Source organism: Panthera leo, chromosome D1 (assembly GCF_018350215.1).
Source record: "Panthera leo isolate Ple1 chromosome D1, P.leo_Ple1_pat1.1, whole genome shotgun sequence".
In the NCBI taxonomy this organism is placed as follows: Eukaryota; Metazoa; Chordata; class Mammalia; order Carnivora; family Felidae; genus Panthera; species Panthera leo.
In genome coordinates this window covers 89139484-89162997 of record NC_056688.1, presented here as the reverse complement: position 1 = coordinate 89162997, position 23514 = coordinate 89139484, and the positions used below count along the sequence as shown (strand labels likewise).

Sequence of the window (23514 nt, the reverse complement as noted above, 5' to 3'; positions counted from 1 at the left end):
CGGGGAATCTGAGCACGTTTCCGGGCCCACTGCCTGCTCTGGTCTTTCAGACTCAGGACCACCTGCTTGGTTGGCCAGCAGTGCCTCCTTGGCGGGAACACTCAGCTGTGTTCACTGTTCTGCTCTAGACAGAGAGGTGCACTGAGTCCGCCCTGCACCCAGGCCCGCCAGTTCCCGGGGAGGAGGCAAGAGTGGAAAGGGAGCTGAAGGAGCCCCTTGGGGTGGGCAGGGGGTAGGGCTCCTTCCTCCTCTCCCCTGTGCCCAACACCCCTCCCCTGAGCACATTTCTGAGAAGTGGCCTCTTTGTGTCTGCTTGGTTGGAACTTGTCTGCCGTCTTGGGGTCAACTCCTCCCTTCCCCCCAGAGGGAGAAGGAAAACATCAGGAGGAACCGAGGCATGGCATGTGCTTTGGAGTCCTGGCTACTTCTGAAGGACAGCCCCGGGCCTGCAGGACCAAGTGGTCTTGCATTTCACATGGCCAGGGGCCAGCACCCAGGTGGGAATGGAGGCCCCAGCCTCTCCAGAGGCTGCATGAGATCCTGGGTCTGGCTAAAGCCTGAATGGTCCTGCCAAGGAGACCTGACTGGGATGGGCACCAGCACCCCCGGCCATGAGTAGAGGCCTAGTTTCCCTGCTGCCTGAGTCCAGCTTCCATATGCAGGGAAGCAAGCAGGCAGCATTTGCTGCTGGTTCTCACTCAGGGTCCCTGCAGGAGGTTTGCTGTGGGAGCTGGGATTTAACACCTTGCAGGCTGGGAAGCTGCCAGTCCCCAAAGGGTGGAGGCTGTGCAGGCAGGTTTCTTTTTTTGTCTCTCACACCCAACGTATCACTTCCGTAGCCGGGCAGCAGATGGGCGGATGGGGGCGATGGCGTGTGAGGTGTGCAGGAAGGAGGAACGCGCACTTCAGAAAACACGGCTGAGGGTGGGGGTGGGGAGAGATTCAATGTCTCTTTTTCAGGGCAGTGGAAAAATCCTACTGCTTCAAAATGTGAGTGGGACAGAGCTACGCTAGAAAGCCCCCAAGACAGTTGAACATACCAGCCAAGACCCAGCATTGGTACTAGACAGATCCAAGTTCAAATCCCGGTTCTGCCACCAACCAGCAGCAGCTAACATTTACTGATGTCTCTGCTTAGGGCTTTCCGCCCATAACCTGATTCAAGTCTCACAAAATCACATGACGTAGGTGCCAGTTTTATTCCCATTTGGTTCCGGTTTCCTGAGGTTCTGAGAGAGGAGGTAACTTGCCCAAAGCCACACAGCCAATGAAGATAAAGCTGAGTAGTGGGGTAGTGGGTAGAGGGTAGTACCCTCAAACCGAGGGTACTGGGGGCTCTGAAGTCTCCATTCTTAACTAGTACTTTAGAGTTAAAACACTCGCTTGCAGACTTTGACCTCTTGGCCTTCTGGCCTTGAGGAAGTCACCTAACTTCTATCCTCAGTGTTCGGCATCTGGGAAATGGAGAGATGAATGGTGTTCTCCTAGGTTTCTCAAGAGCATTAAATGAGAGAGTGTTTGTAAATGTTTCAGCCAGTGCCTGGCCTGTGATAGTATCATCATTCATTCATTCATTCATTCAACCTATTACACACCTGGCTCCATTCCAGGTGTATAAGCTAGAAAAGGTCCCAGCTCTACTAAAGTGAGTGAGCAGATAAGCTAGATAATTCTAAATAGTGATGTGTGTTATGAAGAAAACAAAAGTAGAATAAAGGCAGTTCCTATAGAGACATGGGGTCTCTTTGAAGCAATGGCATTTGAACTTAATTTGCAAAGAACAGAGATGTGGAAGAAGACAAACCTGCCAGGCTAAGAGCAGCAAGTGCAAGGCCCAGAGTTGGGGACAGAAATGAGGCTGGTGTCGCTGGGGCAGTGTGAGGAGACAGATGAGCGGGAGTGGGGACCGGGCAGAGGGTGGGCTGGGGCACTCAGTGAGGCTGGGCCATGAACATCTGTGGGAAGGTATTTGCATAGCGGGAAGCCTTTGGAGGGTCAAGAAAGCCTTTGGAGGAATCAAGAAAGCAATGTGATCTAATTTATCTCTTTAAGAGGTGGCTTTGGCTGCTGTGTGGAGAATCAAATATTGGTGAAACGGATTGCAGAGAGGGATGGCAAAAGCTGGGCGGGACGAGGACCCCCCAGTGGAAAATGGTGGACCATGCTTCTCCCTGGCAGACCAGGACAGCAGCGGTGAAAGTCCGAGCAAAGACATGACTTGTGCAACCAGCCTGGCAGTAGGTGTCACAAAAGCCAAAGCCTCACACCTCACAGCTCATCGGAAGCAGAATCTGAGCTCTTTCCCTGACATTGTAGAAATGTCACCACCACCATCTTGCCATGGAGCAGTATCCACTGACATTAATATTTTTCTTCTAAGCGATGAGAATTTATACTTTGGGGGGAGGAGCTATTGAGTGTAACTGCATACCTAGAGTTTATGAGGTCAAACTGGATTTCTGTATAGAGCAGGGTTAGAGAAACTTTTTCTGTGAAGGAGCAGCTAGTAAATATTTTCATTTTTGTGGACCCTGCTGTCTGTTTCTTGTCAGAACTGCTCAACTCTGGCATTATAATTTGAAAGCAACCATAGACCATGAATAAAAAATGGGTATGGTTCTGTTCCAATAAAACTTTATGTGCAAAAACAGGCAGTGAGCCACATTTGGCCCATGGATTGTAGTTTGACAACTCTGGTAGAAAATAGTGTTTACTTACATGACCCAGATAATTTTATTCCTATAAACCAATTCAAGACATTTTCCCCAAACTCTTTTGTGAAACTAGGGTGCATCTTGCACACCTGTGCTTATCTTAACACTAGAGAATATGATGTAATTTAATGAAGACTTAGTCCAGTGGTTTTCAAATCTTAGTGATTCCTGGGAGGTAACTCAAGGAACCAGGGCTATAGTGAGGGTGGAGGGCTTTTGACCCCGAGTTTCAAGCAGGAGAACCTCTTGGATGCATGTTTTTCTAACTGGTGGTTTTCATGAAAGTTTGTCTGGAAAAAAGGGGTTGGGGGCTAGGAAAAAAATAGAAAACCAGTAATGCAGCCCAGCTGGTGGAGAGCATGTCCCCCTTCTGGTGTCATGTGTTAAAGAGGCATTTATTACATAATTGCACATAGAACAAAAATTGACACATAAATGTTCTAAGTGGATAGAAAGAGGTCAGGAAAGAGTTGCTTTGGGGTTATATTTGTGGAGTAGAGCATGTTCAGGGAACACAGACCAAGGGTCTTATGCAGATTTAGGCTTCAGACAAAGGCCACTGTGTCTACTTTCAAAGCCTTTTAGGGTGGGGGATCCTGGGTGGCTCAGTTGGTTAAGCATAAGTCTTCAGCTCAGGTCTTGATCTCACAGTCTGTGTGTTCAAGTCCCAAGTTGGGTTCTATGCTGATGGTGCAAAGCCTGCTTAGGATTCTCTCTCTCCCTCTCTGTCTCTCTGTCTCTCTCTCCCTCCCTCCTCCTCTCGCCCTCTCTCTACCCCTGCCCCACTCATGCTCTCTCTCTCTAAATAGTTAAAAATAAAGCCTTTCAGGGTGGAGTCAGAAGGTTGGCATATGGAAGTCTTGGGGAGGCAGAATGATAGAGTGGCTTGGACTTTATACTCAGATACAGTTAGGTTTGAATCTCTGCTCTGTCACTTAGTGGCTCGACAAGCTATTTCTTCTTTTTTTTTATTTCTTTATGTTTATTTTTGAGAGAGCAAGAAGAGCACAGATGGGGAAGGGGCAGAGAGAGAGGGAGACACAGAATCTGAAACAGGCTCCAGGCTCTGAGCTGTCAGCACAGAGCCCGATGCAAGGCTCGAACCCATGAACCGTGAGATCATGACCTGAGCCAAAGTCAGGTGCTTAACTGATTGAGCCACCCAGGAGCTCCTCAACAAGCTATTTCTTTAACTCTCTTGTTATACATTTTCCCAGATGGAAAACTGGAATGATATTACTTCCCTTTTCAAGCTGTTGAGTAGATTAAGTGAATTAACCTATGCAAATTTCCTAGCACATTGCCAGGTGCTTGAGAAAGTAATTTCCTTCTCCATTCTGTTCTCAGGGGTGTGGGATGAGCACAAAGGCTCTTTGAGACCTTCTACCATCTCTTTCCTGTTTATTCCAATTTCCATGCCCCAATCTTCTCTTCCCAGGATGTGGCCAGGTTCTGCGAGCCTCAAAGGGTCAGATTTTGTTGGAGAGCTACCCTCTAAATGCTCACTGTGAATGGACCATTCATGCCAAACCTGGGTTCATCATCCAGCTAAGGTAAGGGAAGGGGCTGGGATCAGAATTAGGGAGTTTGAGGTTATATGGAAACACAGTAAGAGGACTGAGTGCCCTGGATCCTAGTGACCAAAGGCTAACCATCAGAAAATTCAGAAAATGTACCTTATTCAGAAAATGTACAATGGAGCCTTTTGTTTGTTTGTTTGTTTGTTTTTAAACGTCTTGGCAATTCCATGGAATAAACCTGGTCAAAACTACAACCAATGAAATGTTTGTCATTCACTGCCCTAGAACAGGGGTTGCTTAGGTAATTTTGAACCAAGGATAACACCAACAAAACAGAATACTGATAGCAGTCTACCCATCCACAAATCTTTACCAAGTCTTCCTGTTCACCCAGTACTGGGCTGGGTTCTATGGGAGGAAAGTGAAAAAATTAAAAGGCACGGATCTAACCTTCAAGGAATTTATACTCATCAGCTCCTTTCGCTGATGTCCTCAGAAAACAACAACAACAACCACATCTGTAACAAATAAACCAATTTTTTCACTTGCATGGAAGATAAGTCATCTCTTATGAAGCTTTGGGGTCCTCCCAAATATGCAATTTATGCCATAGTACAAAGTGTAGATCCAGTCTTGTTGTAACTGTAGATAAATAACACAAGAGAGAACTGTTCACTGCTGCATCCTAGTGCTGGGGACAGTACGCAGTACACATCATAGGTGCTTGATAGATACTTGTTGCATGAATGAACGTTGAAAGAACTTCTCCCTGCCTCCAGTGTATCTCCTTTTTCCTGGCAAACACCTCTCCTTTAACTCTCTAGGGAATCAGAGTGACCCACTCACCCCTAGGATTTCTAGGGATATTGTCCACTTAGCTCTTCCTTTTCTAACCAGGGGGGGAGGTTGGCAGTAATGGAAATTTCTAATCTTCTAGGGCATGGGTTTTCAATAAGTATTTTCTGGATGGATCAGTGGAAGTTTCCACATTCCAGCTGGCTCCTCAAATGGCTTTCTATCCTCTAGGAGGGACCGCATGGTACCCTGCCCAGGAAGGATCCAGCAAAACAGGTCCCCTTCTCAGTTCTCCTCATCAAGGCTGGCCCTCAGTGGCTGGTCTCCCCATTCCTGTAGGATCTGGGGTTGGGAGTGAGTCTCATCAATTGGACTTTTCTAGAGGAAGGTTAGCACAAGGAACATCTGAAGGCCCACACCCTTCTGCTTAAGGTGCTTCAGGTGGGGTCTCCCAGAGATGGTGAGGGGAGGTGTTAAATGCTGCATATTATTTCAGCACCTCAGGGACCAGGCCAGATGGTCCCCCTAAAGGGTCCCCTTAAAGGAGGAGCTTCTCCAAGATCCAGGATATAAAGGAAATCTGTCCCCAAGCAAAAACCCAAAATGGTGGAGGGATTGGAGAAGCACATCACCTGCCTGGGAACGCCCCTAGGGAGGCCTGCAAATAGGTAGATTTCTTTCCTTCTAGTCAAATCTGGACCTGCTGCCCAGTGATAATAATAATAATAGGAAACACTGATGCATATGTACAGTGTTCAGACCAAAAGCCAAGCGGTCATCCCTGATGCCCCTCTTTCTATCACCTACCACAGCCAGACCACCACAAAATCTATTTTATTACCTGTAAAATAATCTCAAATCCATCCACATCTGACTCTAGTGCCACTATTCCACTTTATACCACCACAATCTCACCTCAGTTCTCTCCTGGCTTCCTAACTGGCTCATGTTTCCACTCTTGCCAGCTCTGCTGCTTTCTCTCCTCAGTGACAAGAGTGACCCTTTAAAATCCTAAGTCCAGGGGCGCCTGGGTGGCTTGGTCGGTTAAGCGTCCGACTTCAGCTCAGGTCATGATCTCATGGTCCGTGGGTTCGAGCCCCGCGTCGGGCTCTGTGCTGACAGCTCAGAGCCTGGAGCCTGTTTCAGATTCTGTGTCTCCCTCTCTCTGACCCTCCCCTGTTCATGCTCTGTCTCTCTCTGTCTCAAAAATAAATAAACGTTAAATAAAATTTTTTTTAAATCCTAAGTCCAGTTCTGTTGTCGAAACCTTCCAGTTTTTTCCTATGAGGCTTGGAATCAAATCTGGATTCAGGATGCTGTATCTGGATCCTGCTCTCCTCCTTAGTTCATACCAGTCTCCTCTTTACACTCCATCATGCAGCATCCCTGACCTTCTTTAAGTTCCTCAAATGCGCCAAACTCATTACTGCTTCAGGGCCTTTGCACTTACAGAGCCCCCTGCCTGGGCCTCTCTTCCCCATGACCTTCACATGACTGGCTCTGTTTCATCATATAAGTGTCTGCCCAGATATCAAGTTCAGAGGGGTCTTCCTTGACCACATTGCATAAAAAGCTTACCCTCCCCAGTCACTTTTCATGCTCTTACCCGGTTTATTTTATTCACAGTGCTTCATACTCTATGAGATTACCTTGTATTCTGGTGTCCTTGCTTATTATTTGTTCACCAAATCAGAACTACTCTCCATTAGGGCAGGCACTAGTTGGGTATATTTAGTTGGGTCACTGCTGTGCTTTCAGCACCTAGAACAGCGCCAGCCACAGAGCAGGCCTGCTACAGATAGATGTTAAGTACATGAATGAACGAGGGTATGAACATAAATACAACTTGGAGTGTCTCATATTTTGGTTTCAGAAAAAGCTGTGATCTCTTTTGGGTGGTGGCCTTGTCCCTCCTCCTTCCCTTTTCAGACAGAGTTACCAAAGTCCAGAGAAAGAACTGATCTGTCAAGGCCCACCGTGAGCTAGCCATGGCATCTGGATGAGAAGTCAGGTCCTTAGATATTAGACCACGTTTCACAAAGCATGATTAATGGGCCTTACAGTCCTTTACAAAAAGTTTTGTGATAAAAACTTTGTAAAATAAACACTGGCCATACATAGTTAGAGGGCTTCTTTTTCGTAAGATCCTTAGGTGCATTTAAAATATACTGATTCACTATGTTCTAGTGTTCTCTAATCCTGACCCTTGAACTTTTCACCCAAAGTGGTAGAAATAGACCCTTGTCCCAGCTTTTCAGGTGGCAGTTGTGCACTCTTCTGTCTTTTCCTGCTTCTTCTCCAAAACTCGAAGGAGAAGATACAGATGTGTATTCTGTGAACTCAGTACCCAGGCATTCCCTTGGGAATATTTTGAAAAATGGCTTTTCCTCTCTTCCTCTGGGATGTGGCTGCCTCCTGTCTTGTCTGTTGGCAGTGGAAGCTTGCATTCATCTTCTGCTTTTTTGATCTGATGTATTCCAGTATTTCCAAACCTGAGACCCTTTTAGGCAAACACACGTTTATCAGATCTCCCCCGTTTCTGAAATTCTGATATAGTGCTACTTTTTCTACTCTTTGGGGTAAGAATTATTGCTACCCAGAGGATAATTACCTTCATATCCTTCCATTAAAATAGAAGAATGTGCAGAGATTTTGTTCTTTTATTGAGTTTTGCAAGGCAATGTATACTTTTTCCATTCTTCAGTTGTAAAATTATACTATAGTATCTATTCAACCATATCTTCATCAATATTTGCTTGGCATCTCTATATGCCAGGCACTGTGTTAGGCACAATGAAAACATTGATGGAATAAGACAGATGTTCTCTCCTACACTCAAGAAATTTGCAGTCTAGTGGAGAAGATAGGGATTCATGCATGTGAACGCACACACACACACACACACACACACACAATCAAGAAGATAAATTTGAGGAGTTAAAATTAGTATCCTCACTATGAAGAGAACAGAGGATCTCCTTTAGAAAGAGTTGTCAGGGAAGCGTCTTTGAGGAGAGAATATTTAAGGTGAGGCCTGAGGATAGGAAGGAACCAGCCAGGCAGAATGGGTGGAAAAGTACCCCTGTAAGAGAGGCCAGCTATGTGCAGAGATTCTCTGAATGGAATAGGTACTCCCTCTGTCTGGGCATGCACATACACATGAAGACAGCAGATGTATACATGCCCCTCTGTTAAAAGAAATTCATCTCACCTCACATTGTCCAGGACCCTTTTTCTATCAGATCAGACCAGTGGTACCACTCTTCTGAGACCTGTTCATCATCTGGTCTGGAACTTGCTCAGGCGTCTCAGGAGTCTCAGGATGGTCAGGGCCCACCTGTTTTGTGCTGTCACTCTCTCCACCCACAGGTTCATCATGTTGAGTCTGGAGTTCGACTACATGTGCCAGTATGACTATGTTGAGGTCCGTGACGGGGACAGTAGCAATGGCCGGATCATCAAACGCTTCTGTGGCAATGAGCGGCCAGCTCCTATCCGGAGCACAGACTCTTCGCTCCACATCCTCTTCCATTCAGATGGCTCCAAGAATTTTGATGGCTTCCATGCTGTATTTGAGGAGATCACAGGTAAAGGCCGTGGAGACAAGTGTAACATCTTATGGCTATGCTCTAGATGAACATCTTTCTGTGCACGTCTCCTTCTCCCTGCTCAACCTTATTAAAACCCAGTGGGCTGAGTTCTCAGAAGCAACCTACACATCGAGAAGGAAGGAAGAAATGGCGAGGTATATTTCATAGATGTTCGCCAGAAGCATAGCTAGGAATTATGGACGCCCTCGTATGCTGGAGCAGGGAGAGGGTAGGTTATTTGTCCAAGGTCACAAAGCGGTTGGCTCTATGGATCACACTGCGGGGGGAATCTCATGGTTAAGAGCATTAGCTTTGGAGCTCTGGCAGATTAAGCCATGTGACCTGGGGTAAATTCTACTTCTCTGAGCCTCAGTTTCCTAATCAGCACATAAGGGAATATGCCTAGATCCTGCTCCATTACGGAGGCTCTGGGAGATGGAATGAACGAAGAATTTAGCCCAGTGTCTGGTATGTAGGATGCACTCAATAGCTGCCCAACCCTAGGCCTGCCCTGAGCCTCCCTCTGTCATCTGCAAGATAGGCATCAAAAGTGTTTAACTCAGTGGTGAGGGCCACTTACTTTGTGACCAACTCTGAGCTTGACTTTAACTCCTGCCCTATTCATATCAGGAAGTAGGATTTGACCAAAATGCGCAAAACGTTCCATCCTAAGAAAACTCCCTCAGCTCTCACTGTTCTGAGATTGAATTGTATCAGGTTTTACAAACTAAGCCCAGGCTTAAAGTTCTGGGTTTTTTTAAGTTCCCAGTTAGGCATTGTTGTGGCATTTTGATCGCTGTGGCTTCCTATGGAAGGTATGATACGAAAGACTCAGGAAGAGTGATGGTGGCAGTGGGATCATCCTTCTGCAGCCTTGTCCTTTTGGTGAGACTGGGAGACCACCCCCAACCCCCGCCCACCTGCCCATCCCTTGGAATGTCTCCACATGAGCTCTCAGCAGCTGCGGCTCCCCTGTGTGCCCGCTACCTTCACAGAGGATGTCTCCTGTAGAGCTGTGCGGGCCTGGGGGTTCTGGAAGTGTGCTTCTGTGGTGTGGTGTGGTCAGCCTCCGGCTGATCTGCCCCCTTGGTAATACGTGGCTGGCCGAGGCTGGGCAGGGGGTGGAGGGGTCACACTTGAGATACTTGTGTGGGTACTCATGACAGGAAGCCAGGTAGAAGCAGCGGCAGCTTGCCAGCTTGTGACCCTGTGACTAAGGGGAGGGCCAGGAGGGTCTTTTCCTCCCCCGAAGTGGACTCCTCAGCCCCCTCTGGAGAACTTTGGGAAATGCTGGTCTGCGTCGTCAAGTGGAGAGTAGCACTCGTGGCTTCTCACACACCCTGTTTGCACGTGTGTACTTGAATTTTCTCCTCAGGCTAATGTCACCTCCTCCACACCTGTGCATGAAATCCCAGCCTTCAGGGTTTGTCTCCCATTCATCCTCCTCTGCTGAACCTTCTCTCTTGGTCCAACGGGTTGTGACTTTGCCCTATTTTGAACGTCTTACAACACTCTCTCCCCTTTCCCAACGCGAAGTGAATTATGCTTCAGGTGATAGTGGTTGTATATTTTTTGTCAAAAAGCCCTGATTTGGTAAACACGTGTCCTGTTCATCTTTCTGTCTCTCCAGTTGCCTCACACAGAGCAAGCACTCAGTTTGGGCTTGTGGAAGCGGACCCAGCGATCTATTTCCATGTCAGGGTAAATGAATGGAGGGTTAGTGGTTAGGACACAGACCTCCGTTTCCCAAAGTATTCTCTGCAGAAGAATAGTTCTCTGTAAAATGTAGGTTCTGAGGCCAGATAAGCTTGGGAAAGGCCAGACATGATGTGCCTTCTTAGATATCTGCAGTGCACATTAGGACATGGAACATTCTGAGAAGTTCTGCAGTAAAGAAATCTGGTTCGTTGCCATTAGATACCAGTAGCACTTGCCCACCATATTTGAGCTTAGAACCCTTTCTTAGTTGAACGTATCAACATCTCAAGAGACTAATGTTCACAGAATGTATGTTAGGAAGTTCTCAAGTACGCTCTTGACAGTGTCATGGAGATCTTCCAGTTCCTTCCCCTAGTACCCAGGACACTGAGCTTTCTTAAAAAAAAAAAAAAAAAGGATCTAAAGCTGCCTGAGGATGCCTGTCTCCCCTGGAGTCTTTATGGGAGGGGTAAAGGCATGCTTCCACTTTAATCCTGTGGTGTGCCTGTTTATGTTGGCTTTAGGCTTTTCAGACCATAGAAGCATACTTCTGGGGCCTTTGAAAATATCAAATAACATCAGATAAGCACCGATTTTAGGCACTCTCAAGTGACGGTAATGTGGATCCAGTAAAAGAAGTAAAAATATTGCAAGAAGACTGCAAAAGGCAAGTGAAAGACCCTGGTCGAGGCTCCAGGCTTGAGGAAATTGACTCACCGCAGTGACGCTGAGGGAAATTGCCTTTTCTCTTACAGCATGTTCCTCTTCTCCCTGTTTCCATGATGGCACTTGCCTCCTTGACAAAACCGGATCTTACAAATGTGCCTGCCTGGCAGGCTACACCGGGCAGCACTGTGAAAATCGTGAGTATGCTTCTGGAGTGAGGGTTGAGGAGTCACATGGGGCTGGCATGAAGAAGGCTCTGGGAGCTTATGAAGTATGTTGTTTCTTGGTGTTTAGGACGGTGTGTCCAGGGTGGCACATAATGTGGACATTCCCGTCGAGTGGTTCTCGGGGCTCGGCTGCCTCTGAGTCAGGATATTTGGAACCACTTAGGTCTTCCCGTTGACATTTCCACATCTCCCCCACTGCATATAGTTCTCAAAAAGATATGCCTTCAAGGGCTTGAATAATATTCGGAGCTCAAAAACACGGAAGAAGTGCCAACAGGAGAAAGCCACCATCATAAAATCTCCTGTGGCTCTCAGTCTGAATTCCCTGTCCTTTGCAAGATCTGAATTTTGGAGTTGTGCCCCAGGGAAGCATTTATAGATTCCAGTATGTTGTTGCATGGTCTGAAGCCATCAGCAGAGAGTAACTCAACATCATGACCAGCAATCATTTATCAAGGGTCACTGGTCACCAAGCCTTGTGTATGACATGTGTCGCAACCAAAGTTTGAGACCTGAAACAGGTGTCATGGACTGCAACTATCAGCATAGAATGAGATGCGCACAAGAATAAGAAGAATCAAAATTTGGGGAGGGGGACATGGGGAGGAAGCAAAGGAGGGCAGATAATGGCATAGGCAGGGGTTCCCCCCAGCAGATCCTGAGTGGTGAGTATGAGTCAGGAGATGAATTAGGACGTGCTCCCAGAGAAGCTGGCAAGGGAGTGGGGAAGCTGGACTGGGAAGGGAGGGAAGCCAAGCAAAGGTGTGATTTTAGGCAAAATCCAGCCTCAGTGGAATCTGGAATGTAATTTATACCTCTGCGTGTATCCTGGCTTTATAGCAAGGAGCTGGGCTTCCATATCCCCCTTGCAATCAGCCATTGACCAAGGGCTGCCCTGGATGAGTGGGAGAACACGACTGACGTTCTGTGTATGTGGGATGAGTGGTTCTAGTAGCCCTTGAATAGTCAAGGAGATCTCAGGTGCAGGCCAATGGAAGCAAAAGCATATAGACTGGGGGATGGGGGCGGTGTGGGACCCACAGAAGCAGTGAAAAGGCATCTGAGGACAGTGTCTGCTATAACCACTTGCAACTAGCATGCACGGGTACTTTGGGGTCGTCCTATAAGGTGCCTGGTCTGATGGCATTCTATAAAGTTCAGACATTTTCCAGTCAATTTCATCAGTCGTCCTTATCAACAAGGCAGACGGAAGCCGTGGTGTCAATAGTGTACCCTTGAGTGTGTCATTGCGTGGTGCTGATGACCTTGATTTGGTCCTTGATTTGGCTTGGCACGGCTGACCTGAGCATGGTTATGCTGGGGGCTTAGAAAAAGATGTTCTGCTTCGTGGCTCCTGCCTCGTTGGAACCTGCTGTGTTGTGTGCAGGGCAGGGAAGAGAAACGCTGCTTTCTCTTTGTTTTGAAATTGCGTGTAGAGAGTGAATCTGGAATCTCGACAATGGCAGATCCTGAGCTTTAAAGGGTTCAATTCAGAGCGAGAAACAAGAAAAAGGGGGAAGGCTTAATTTCTTGATGAACTAATTACACAATGCTAGAGCTTTGAAAAACAAGGTAAAATTGGAGAGAAGTGAAGTATTATCGAAGAAGCCAAAATGCATTAAGAAGCTGGGTCAAATCAGGGCACAGTGAGGATTTGGGGGCGGGGGGAGGGAAGGGTAGAAATTGATCAAAAGTTGTGACTAAAATATTTATGAGTTGCTTATGAGTCAAACATTGACTTTTCAGCATTTCCATTTTGTCCAGAACACAAAGCAAAACAAAACAAATACATATAATGAGAAAGAATGGAAACTATGTCATTACAAACTGATTCATATCTTGAGTCACAAACTGGCTCAAATCACATCTGACCTCAAAACACCAGCATAGATGCACAAGAGAATTCTTCCTAGCTACTTTTTAAAATGTCCTTAAAAAACCATAGTTCCCTTAGTACCTTGTAGTTGTAACTGGGTGAAGGTATTGGTGGTGGGTATCTGATACATCATTTGCTGGCATTCATGTGGGGGACCAAATGTTTTATTATTTTTTTAAATAAGATTTAGGTTTGTTTTTCCTTCTAGGAAATTCAGCAGGAGTCCCCACTAACTCAATGAGGGGAACGTCACAAAAATTAGCTGTGACAGTTTACCTTGTAATTTCTGAACAAACCATAGCAGATTTCTAGAATAGCCTATTAGTTAGAAAAACCAAGGAGGAAAAAAAAAAGATTTACGTTATTGTTGTCCTCCTGAGTATACCACTGAACTGGAATAATCTCCCTGGAGGAAATTCCTTCAAAATGAACAAGAAACTCAAGCATTCTGGGATTCTTTGTACATTCTGAAATGCCTAAATTGGAGTAGACATTTGTTTTACAAAATAGCTTTAAAAGCACTGAGTCAAATATTGATGAGAATTCCATCTTTTATTTATGTAGTACCAAATCTGATGAGGGGCAACCACATCATAGATGCTGCTTTAATGGTCTGCCCTCCTGAAGGCTTTGTGAAAAGGTGGATGCCCCTTTTAACGGATGAAGGATTTGAAGCAGAGAGCGCGAGGCACTGAAATTCAAAACGAGACGCTAGAATGCCACATTTCCCATGTTGGTCACGGTCTCCCAGACGTGGTTCTCGCCATGTGGCTCAGTGGAACTGTGGGTGAACAATTGATAAGCTCTGGTCATGGCCTCATGGTCCATTATGTATTCCTCTCAAAGGACTTACCTTCCCAGGTAAGCTCTGCCTGTCACTCTTTTCTAAAGAGCATCCTGACTCCCTGTCTCTTGATAGAAGCTATTCTCATTCTTTTCTTTGTGTATATTTAAGAATGTGAGTGGGACTGGAATAAAAATAGATATTATACTGACTTACAGAAGAAATATGTGCCTATAAAAATAATCAAATAGTCCAGAGGTGTTTAAAATAAAAAGAGAACATGACTTTCCCTAACCGACCCTAGTAGACTGTTACTATGGTCCTTCTGGACTTTTTGCTATAATGTACAAACCTAAGTTGTTGAGAAACCAGTATTTTAAACCAGTGATTCTCAGTTGGGGATGATTTTGCCCCCAACTTCCATCCTCAGGGGCGTTTGGCAACCTCTAGAAACATTGTTGGTTGTCATCATGGGCGGGGGTGGGACACGGGGGGATGTCACGGGCTTCTAGTGGGTGGAGGCCAGGGACGCCACTAAATATCCTACAACGCATGGACCCAGACCACAGAGTTATCTGGTCCAAATGTCAGTCATGCCAAGGTTAAAAAGGCCTGTTTCAAACAAAAGTTTGTTTTCAGTGTGCTGTTTTCAGTGCCTGTATCATGGATATTTTTTCCAGGCCACTCCATGTTGGTCTACCTCATTAAAAAAAGGGGGGGGGAGGGGTGATTTTCTGTGTATTCCATCATAGGGATATATATACAATTGTATTCATCTAATCCCTTAAGATGGACTTGATGCCGTACTTAATATATTATTATAAAGAGAGCTTCAGTGAATATCCTAACATCTACCTCTTGGTTCATATGGAGAGGAATTTTTGTAAGATAAATTCCTAGATGTCGAGCTGTTAGTTCAAAGGGCACACATATTTAAACTTGGGAGAGCTGTTGCTGAAACTGTCACTAAGAGGTTTCACCAGTTTACGAGATGAGCTGTTATAAACACCAGTCCTCCGATTAAGAATTAGAACTCGCATTTGAGAGACAAGGGTCTGCTCTTGTCAAGTTGAAAATGGATTTCTTCTCCAAGGGAGACAAGTGGGTCTGAGGGAAGATCTCATGGCCGGACTTCCTGGGGCTGTGAAGACAGAGGAGGAAGCAAGCACCCGCGCAGGCGGGCACCTTCAGTTGTGGAGAGGCTGTGAGAGCCCCCAGTGCAGTTGGACCATAGGTGCTGCCCCCCTGACCCCCTGCCCCCAGGTGTCTCCTCAGACTGTTTCCCAAGGAGGAGCGACTTTCCCCTGCTCTCGGGTGACCTCCTCTGAGAGCAAAAAACGGGAGTGGCCCTCTCCTCAGCATTGGGGCCAAGCTAGCCTCCGGCCAGCACCCTCAGTGACCCCAACCTCCCTGGGCCACCGCGTAAGAAACTGCTCCCCCCACCTCTTTTCCCTCTGAAGTTTCCTGTTTCTTTGTATGGGACACAAGGACAAACTAAGTTCTTGAGTAAATGGTGGGAATCTTGTTCTGTAAAAGTGAAGAGCGAGGGCTTCATTGCCCCGTTCCAGTTTCCATGTTGCCTTTGTTCCTCTGGCCCAGTTGCCGATGCCCGGGCTCTCCCCTGCATCCTAATGAAGGACGATGAAATGGGCTAAATCTTGGGGCACAATGCTCACACTGCGGGCTCTGACGCGCTTTGAACAAAACAAACCGGCTTCCACCAATTAAAGAAAATGGGGGAATCTGGATTCGTTTGGGGTTTGGAGCATCAGAAGGTTTCCCGCTAGCCTGTCCCAAGGACTGGGAAGAAAGAGCCCCAGATGAGAGGCACACTTTATACTTTAGCTTCAAAGGGGCAACCGCATTTCTCATCAGAATAAGTGATTGGGAACTTGGGGGTTTTCATGGAAACGGTAATGCTGATGCAGTGAGAATGTGCCGAGGCCAACAGTGGGTCATGATCACCTCTCCGATCAGAGATGTAAGATGCGGGGCTTTGGTGGGATTCGTGCAGATTGTCCCAAGATCACTCAGGGGCGGCACTGTTAAAATGGAATAGTTGCCTGGATTTTTCACAGTTCCAAGGGCCTGTCTCGTCCTTAATTTATGGAAGACAGGTGCACCTTTGTCTGTAGTCTGGAGATGGTACATCCCGGGGTGGGGAGCTTGGGCTCTGTGGCCAGAAAGACCTTGGTTTGACTCTTAGCCTGCAATTACCAGCCAGAGGACCTTGAGCAGGTCGTTTAACTCCAGCCTCATTCTCCCTGTTTACAAAGTTCAGAAAAATAATGCCAAATATTTCTCAGAGCGTTTGTGAGGATGCAATGAAATAATCCATGTAAGGTGCTGAGTTGAGTAATAGGAGCCATTATGTTTTTTAAATTTTTTTTAATTTGAGCGTAGCTGACGCATGATGTTTTATTAGTTTCAGGTGTATGACATAGTGATTCAGTTTCTTTATGTGTCACGCTATGCTCACCACAACTGTGGCCACCATCTGCCACCCTACGCTGCTATTATGGTATCATTGACTGTCTTCCCTATGCTGAGCCTTTTGTCCCTGTGGCTTATTTATTCCATAACCGGAAGCCTGTATCTCCCACTCCCCTTCGCCCATTTTGCCCATCCCCTACTTCCTTCCTTCTAGCAACCATGAGCTCGTTCTCTGTAGTTATAGGTCTGTTTCTACTTTCCGTTTGTTTATTCATTTGTTATGGCCACTTAAAAGTTTGGCAGAAAGCAGGGGACCCTCCAGATAAGGGGTAAGGGGAACAGCACCAGTTTCTACAAACTAGATGATTATGACACACCTTTCTCGGGGCTCCAGGGCTTAAGAAAATTCTCCCTTCGACTTTCTAAGTTTCCTCTGTGAACTGCTGTTTGTAAATCATCGCCAGATACTAAGAACTGCTACCTCTGCGTTTGCATACAGGCAAGAAGGATCTGGTTTTATCAGGGCAAGTAGACACTTCCAGTGTCGTTGTCATGGAGGCATCCTAGATCCCAGGAGAAGACACCCACACTGGGCATGAGGGATAAGGAGCCTTTGTAACCAGGGCAGCTCAGAGTGGGGGCTTTGAGAAGTGATGGATGGAGTAATGCCCCGGGAGGAACTGGATTTGGAAACTCCAGGGCAAGTTGCCCAAGCATCAGTGTTATCTGGTCAACCTCCCTTTTTCTTATGGGGATTTTCAGAAGTCACTCACTTCACATGTGGCGGGCCCTATGTCAGTCCCCTGGTGGTCATATAGGAGACTGCTGCCCCAGGGCATCCCTTATATGTTTCATTACAGGGACAAAGCAATAAAGAGAACGAGCAGTCTGGCTTGAGATGGTATGAGAAGCAGAAGGATAATTCCATGAAGAGTCCTGGGGAAATCCATAGTTGTTACCCACAAGCACTTGATGGCCCAGAGCCTTCAGAGATTTCAGGGGCCCCAAGAAGACCATCAGCTAGTGGACTGCTACTCCTCATACACTTCCTTACACCTGTGCCTCCCGTCCACTTCTGTCCCTAACATGGAGATGAATCTCTGACATCCTTCTTGGTGTATTTAGAGGGATGCCATCCCGTTTAGATTAAGATCTGAAAAGCAAAAGCTATAACTGAACACAATAGAAACTGCCTTTATGTAGTCATCAAGGTATTTGTTTGTTTAATAATTCAGGAGGAAGTTTCCTTTTCGTTTGGATCATTCCTTGTTGGGCGAACCTGAGTCTACATAGACGACATGACGCTTTAGCATCAACTCTGGTGGGCTCTGCGGGCCTCCAGCCTCTTAGCCAGAGTGTTGCCATATCCCATTCGGGGTAAGATGCTTTGTGGTCGGCATACAGGGGATATATTTTGCGAGTCAGCAATCCCTCTCCTTATGGACAGCATTCTAGCAAGTAACAAGAGGACAAGTGAGGCCACATGGTCAACTTTCCAGTCTGACTGTCTCTAAGAGCTTGGGATGGAGCACCCATCAGTGTGGGGAGGGCCAGACCCACCACTGGTTTACTAAGAATTTGCTTCCATTCGCCTGCCCCTGATGGGGCCCTCTTGGCTTTTGCTTCGGCAGATGAGGTCACTGACGCAGGACTTATCGCGGGAGGCAGATTTGATTTTGGGTCTGAAGGGGTGAAGAGGCAATCCATTAGAGCGGGGACGGGCTGTGTGCCACTGAGGGAAGGCACTGGAGGAGGCAAAGAGTAGAAGAGCATGAGAGCAAAGCAGAATGAGCTTCTGGTGGGAACAAATATCCCTGCCTTCCTGGACCCTGAGACTGACCCCAGCCCCCTGACAGAGGCTAGAGGGGGGCCCCACTTTTCTCTACAGGCTCCTGCCTTGTGGGATATCAGCACTTGTCCCTCACCCTGCTTCAGAAGATGAAAGCTTCCTCTCTGCAAAATGTAAGACCTTGTCACTGGCCTCCAAATACGAAAAACGACAAAGGTAGTTGCTCTTATTTGTGTCCTCGGCACAGGCCAGACTCTGTGCTTTATGTGACGTTGTCTCATTCCATTGTCTCAACATCTCCATGGGGTGGGCACTATTATCCACGCCACTTTATATATTCATGTAGCCGAACATTTTTGAGCGTCTGTTACGCTCTAGGCACTCAGGAGCTTGGACAGGGCTATACCGTATGTTTTTTCCCTTCTATTTAGCAGAACTAATCTTAGCCTTTCTCAAGTGCAGAGGAGAACATCCCATGCCACACAGTTCCCGGTCACAGCTTCCTCTAGTAAGGCCTTTGGTGATGGTGATGGTGGCGATGAGAATTAGTAAGTGGGCAGAGTCTCTTAGGACTCTTCTGCAAGGTCGTTCTCTTCATCCCCAAGGCTAAACAGAACCGAATTGCCTAGCCTGGGCCATTTTCATGGTGAGCGTTTCTTATATGTTGAAAAGTTGACAATCAATACTGCTGGGAGACATTTTCCCTGGGAGTTTAGCATTAGGACCCACCTTCTACCACAAACCCAGCAGCTGACTCAGAAGCCTGAGATTTGGGGAGGCCCCTAGAAGACTATCACCAAGCAGGTCCACTAGGTAGAGGGCAGCTAAGTTTCTACCAGTGACGTAGGTTACCCAGTTACTCTACCAAATAAGTGTGTGTCAGGTTGATTTTGAACAAAAGTAAAATGACTAGTACTTTCTGAACATCTTTCAAAGCCGACCTGTCTCTTAGACACAGGCAGTGTCAGCTAAGTAAATAGGCCATCCAAACACCGGAAAAATGGTATCCGAAAGACACAGTGTACCAGGGGCCAAGGACAATACTGATTAAGATCAAATAGCTAATTGTAAGCCTCAGCCTCCAAATTGCTGCCGGATGAATAAACAGCAGTGTGTGCAATCCAAGCATAATTTCACATGGATACTGTCTCATTCACACCCGCAGAGGGCTGGAAAGCATCAGGGGGACAGAATACCATTGGCTGGAAAGAGATAAAAAAGGGTTTGTAGTGGGAATTACATCGCCGGTGGGTGTCATTATGCCTGTTTGGGGAAGACTTTTGTGGAGGTAAAAGATAATTGGTTCGGTCCAAAGGCACTAAACTCAAGTATAAGCTGAACAGGAAAAGAGGAGACCAGAGCCCATCCGGTGGTTATCTCTGGGCGTTGGTCTTATGTTCATTCAGGTTTCCAGGATGAGCAAAGCCCCAGTGGGAAAGTTAATGCCTTTTCCAAACAGAATGTAAATTCTGTCACAAACTGTTTCCTTGATTTTGGTGACATGTGAGAATGGGCGGGTACCAAGGGTATGCTAAGAATTGAGACCAACAGCCTCCACCACCCAGCCCCCAACATCAGCCAGGTGCTGGGGTCACGAATTGTGTTGACTTTGGATCTGTTTTCTTTGCTGAAATTCTCAGATAATCTCCCAGCTCTGAAACTCAGCTCCTATTTAAAGAGACAAAATAGTACCCCGGTTTAGTTTTTTCCTCGCGCGGCTATCTGGCTGCCATAACTAGTTCATTCATATACGATTCGACAAAAGAAATGTATGCTTTTTGATGTGCAGTTTTGTAAATGACATCAAACCGTTGCTGAAAGCCAGGAGGATGTAAATAATAGTAATTAGAAGGAATCCAAGTGATTTAGAAGCAGGGCAAGAACAAGTGAAAGAGAACACTAGATCAGATGAGGGAGTTAAATGCAGCTTCCACGTTTGCATTAGGTGAAATGCAGCTGCAGATGTCTCTGATTCTGAGTGTTCTGGCAGCAAAGGCAAAAAGGGAAATGCCTTAGATGGTACGGCTCTAATTGTATATCAAGTGAAAGTGGACGCAAGTTCATTGGGAGATGCAAATATCACCCATCCTGTTACAACCCCTACTCCCTTTTGCTCCTTATCTAAAGATGGGTGCTGGGAAAATGCTTTCCACTTCAGTTTTGTAAACAACAGAAATCTAATCTTTTTTTTTTTTTTACACCAAATATTTCTAAAAGCTAAATCCATCCACATCTCCTGAAAAAAGAGGTAGCTGGACTTTATTATGTTTACACCATCACTGTGTATACTGACCCACTGGCTTCCAATCCCAAGCTCCTGCCACTGTGCCTCAGGGTTTTCTTGGGCTTCCAAAGCCCACTGACTCATATATATGGGCAGACTGGAGGTGCGGAGGAATTAATGTTTATCTCATCATCCTTCAACAAATGATTGATTGCGTTTGGTAGGTAATTACTCATACCTCTTACTCCTTCTGTAGAATAATTCTGAGGTAGGTTCCTCACTGTCTCTCAGAATTTGCCAAAGGCATTGAGCCTCAGTTGTCCCCAGTAGTAGCTTTCTTGGTAACGTGAACTTCCCTGTCTCACTTCCCCTACACTACCATTGGTCCTTCCCGGGATCACCACCTAAATAAACTACCTGCACTCAAATCTCTTCCTCGCAGTCTGCTTCTGGAGGGACCCAACTGAAAGTACCTCATGAAAATATTTATTTGAGAAGCTAACTTAATAGAGGGCTGGAGCTCAGGTCAGCTAGATTAGCATTTGATTGTTTCTTTAAAATATTAGGTAAGCCTTCCATCAGTGCTGAATAATGTGTATTTCAGGATTGCACTGTCTGAAGGATGCTCAAAATATGATTGTATGGTTGACTTTAAAAGATCCAGTGTTAGACCCAAGAATTGATCTCTCTCTCTCTCTCTCTTTGTCTCACGTTTGTGTGTGTGCATGCACACACATTCTCTGTGCATAAGAGCCAGCCCTGTCCTTTATTCGGTGGGGTGGTGAAAGTGAGTGGAGACTCCAGTGGTGATAGCCTATAGTACCTCCCAAAGGACTTGAAATCTTCTGAAGGATTTGAGCAAACTTTGCCACCTAGCATTTCCAGACAGGGGCTAGAAAGTGAGTGGTCCCACCCTCAGGAAACGTCATTGGGCCTTCACTAATGGTCTTATCTTTGGTTATTGTGCCCTTGATTGACTGGTCATACTGCACTAACTTCAACGTGTGCCCTGGTTAAATGGTGATCTCTATGTCAACAGCTCTGCCTAGTAACCCAAGGGGAGCACAAATGTGCTAAGACATTCCAACAAGTCCCCAGTGGTTATTCTTAGCAGAAGCATCTGAATTAGAACCCGGTTCCACCTCCCCTGGGTTCTCTGTCTGGATTTACAAGTTTTCTTTCAGGTGACACAGCAGGCTAAGGGCTATCAACCCAGTTCAATCAACGGTGCCTGATGAAATCTTTGTTGCAACTCAGACTATAGTCAACTGCTGGGGTCGGTTAGTGTTTGCTGAGACCCCACAACGCATTCAAATTCATTTAAGGCCCCTGTGATTACCTTTGTTTTATTCCTTGGTCAGGGCCCTACATTCTTTTGTAATTTTAGAAGCGAAGTTATATATATTCCTCTGAATATTTTGTTTGGTAAAAATCTGACCTGGGGAATAGGTAGTTGGAAGGAAGTCCCCAAACCATTTCTAACAAGTACTAAGTGAGGCCCGGGAGAACCTTCAGGTACCTCAAGTACTTTAGTACAATAAGCCTTAACTGACATCACTTCTATTTCTGGGTTTAAATGAAAACGTTTCCGTATCAAAGATGTAGGAAAACATCTTCCAGTGCCTTATTCTCCTGGGCACAGAGGAAGCACTCATTCAATATGTGATGCAAGAAAATTAGTCCATGAAATCAACAGAGCTCAGCACTCCCCCACGTCTTTCTCTACAGAGAGGCATGCTGGGCTTCTAAAAGGCAAAGCAGTGATTGGATTCTCTGGTTCCTAGGGGTTTTTTGATAGATCTTGTCTTCAAATTTGAACTTGTAACTTCAAGAACAAAGCAAAAGGAAAAGACAAATATTCGTGGGTGTTTGGTATATCATATTGAAATTCTGGCCTTATTCATGAAAAGATTATTTTTGTGGGCAAGGATATACTGGCGGATACTGATATAATGGAAGAAGAGGTCTGGGTGTTTGTTTGTTTGTTTGTTTGTTTGTCACAGCTGGGAACTGCCCCCACTCCTGAGTTTTGTGATTATTAGGGGGATGGGGAGGTGGTTCCACTTCCTAAATTAGGGATGAAGAGTGTGGACTTTGTCATATTCAATATAATTGAGCAGAGAACACAAAAAAATTGGTGTTACTTGTGTGTACTGAAGAGCCCCCATTCCTAAAAATGTCTCCACAGTATCTTGACATGCTCTCTGATATCTCCATCATCATGTCCATTTCCTGTAGAGCTTCTGGACCTGGTCACCTCAGCTACCTTCTGTCGAGTATGAATCTTGGTGTATCAATCAAGGGAGAGAAAGCTGTAACTTTATTTGCTTTAGGTCAACCTAAAGCCAAGTCTAAGACTCATCATTCAGACTTGTGAGAAATTCAGTCTGGCATTGTTGGGTCCTTGTCTGTACCTTTGGGGGGTAAACAAGTTGCTGGCTTTACAAAGACAGCACCAAATCATCAGGGAGAATCTTCACGTGGATTCTGGGTCCATGCTGTTTAGCTCGCGAGGAAGCCTCTTGTCTCAGAGCACCTGATCCCTTCAGGTCAAACACCTCTGCTGACGTGGGGCTGGCCGGCCGCTAGAGGATCTGTGGAGGCTGGAGGCCCCTCTGACTAGAGCTGGCCTCTCTAGATGACAATCATCCTCCCCAAGATCTCCCAGGAGTGCTGAAAGACATGCAGAGCTTCATGCCCAGGGCTGAGATGACCGCCGCTCTGGGGTCTTGTCACCTCCTGGGAGTGCCACCGTGGGGAGGCATGAGGGGCCCTAAAGCCCAGAGCTAAGAAAATAGCAGACCTGTCCTTGGTAACTTTTTCCCAAGCCAGTCATTGAGCTAAGCATTTGCGTCCAAATGATTTATTAAAGGAGGTAAGGGATCAACCAGTTGATCCCAGGATCGACCAGTAAGGGAGTTGGGGAAGCGAGATGGGAAAGAGGAGGAAACCAAGCAAGAGTGATTTCACCTGAACTCCCAGACTCAGTCCGATCCTGTGGGGGTGCTGGGGAGTATAAATGATGCCTTGAGGAATAGGAGTTGAGCTTTTGTGTTTATACACCTAGCAGTCATTGTCTATAGGCAACCCTGGGGTGGGCATGAGGGGACCAAAGTCTAGGCATTTTTCAGCTTTTCATATGGGCAAGATGGTGCCCGTGCCTGTGCCCAGGGCAGTCCTCTGAAGGTGGCAGGTGTC

At 46.3% G+C, this 23514-nt stretch overlaps 1 protein-coding gene across 1 annotated transcript in view; it reads left to right on the top strand.

The window, feature by feature from the left end:
* The window catches only part of PAMR1 (peptidase domain containing associated with muscle regeneration 1), a 75604-nt gene that overhangs the window by 37739 nt on the left and 14351 nt on the right, over window positions 1-23514 (top strand). Inside the window, exons 4-6 of the mRNA XM_042906412.1 lie at window positions 4153-4267; window positions 8399-8616; window positions 11073-11180. Of these exons, the coding sequence (XP_042762346.1) occupies window positions 4153-4267; window positions 8399-8616; window positions 11073-11180 (441 nt within the window). The remainder of the gene's footprint in view (window positions 1-4152; window positions 4268-8398; window positions 8617-11072; window positions 11181-23514) is intronic.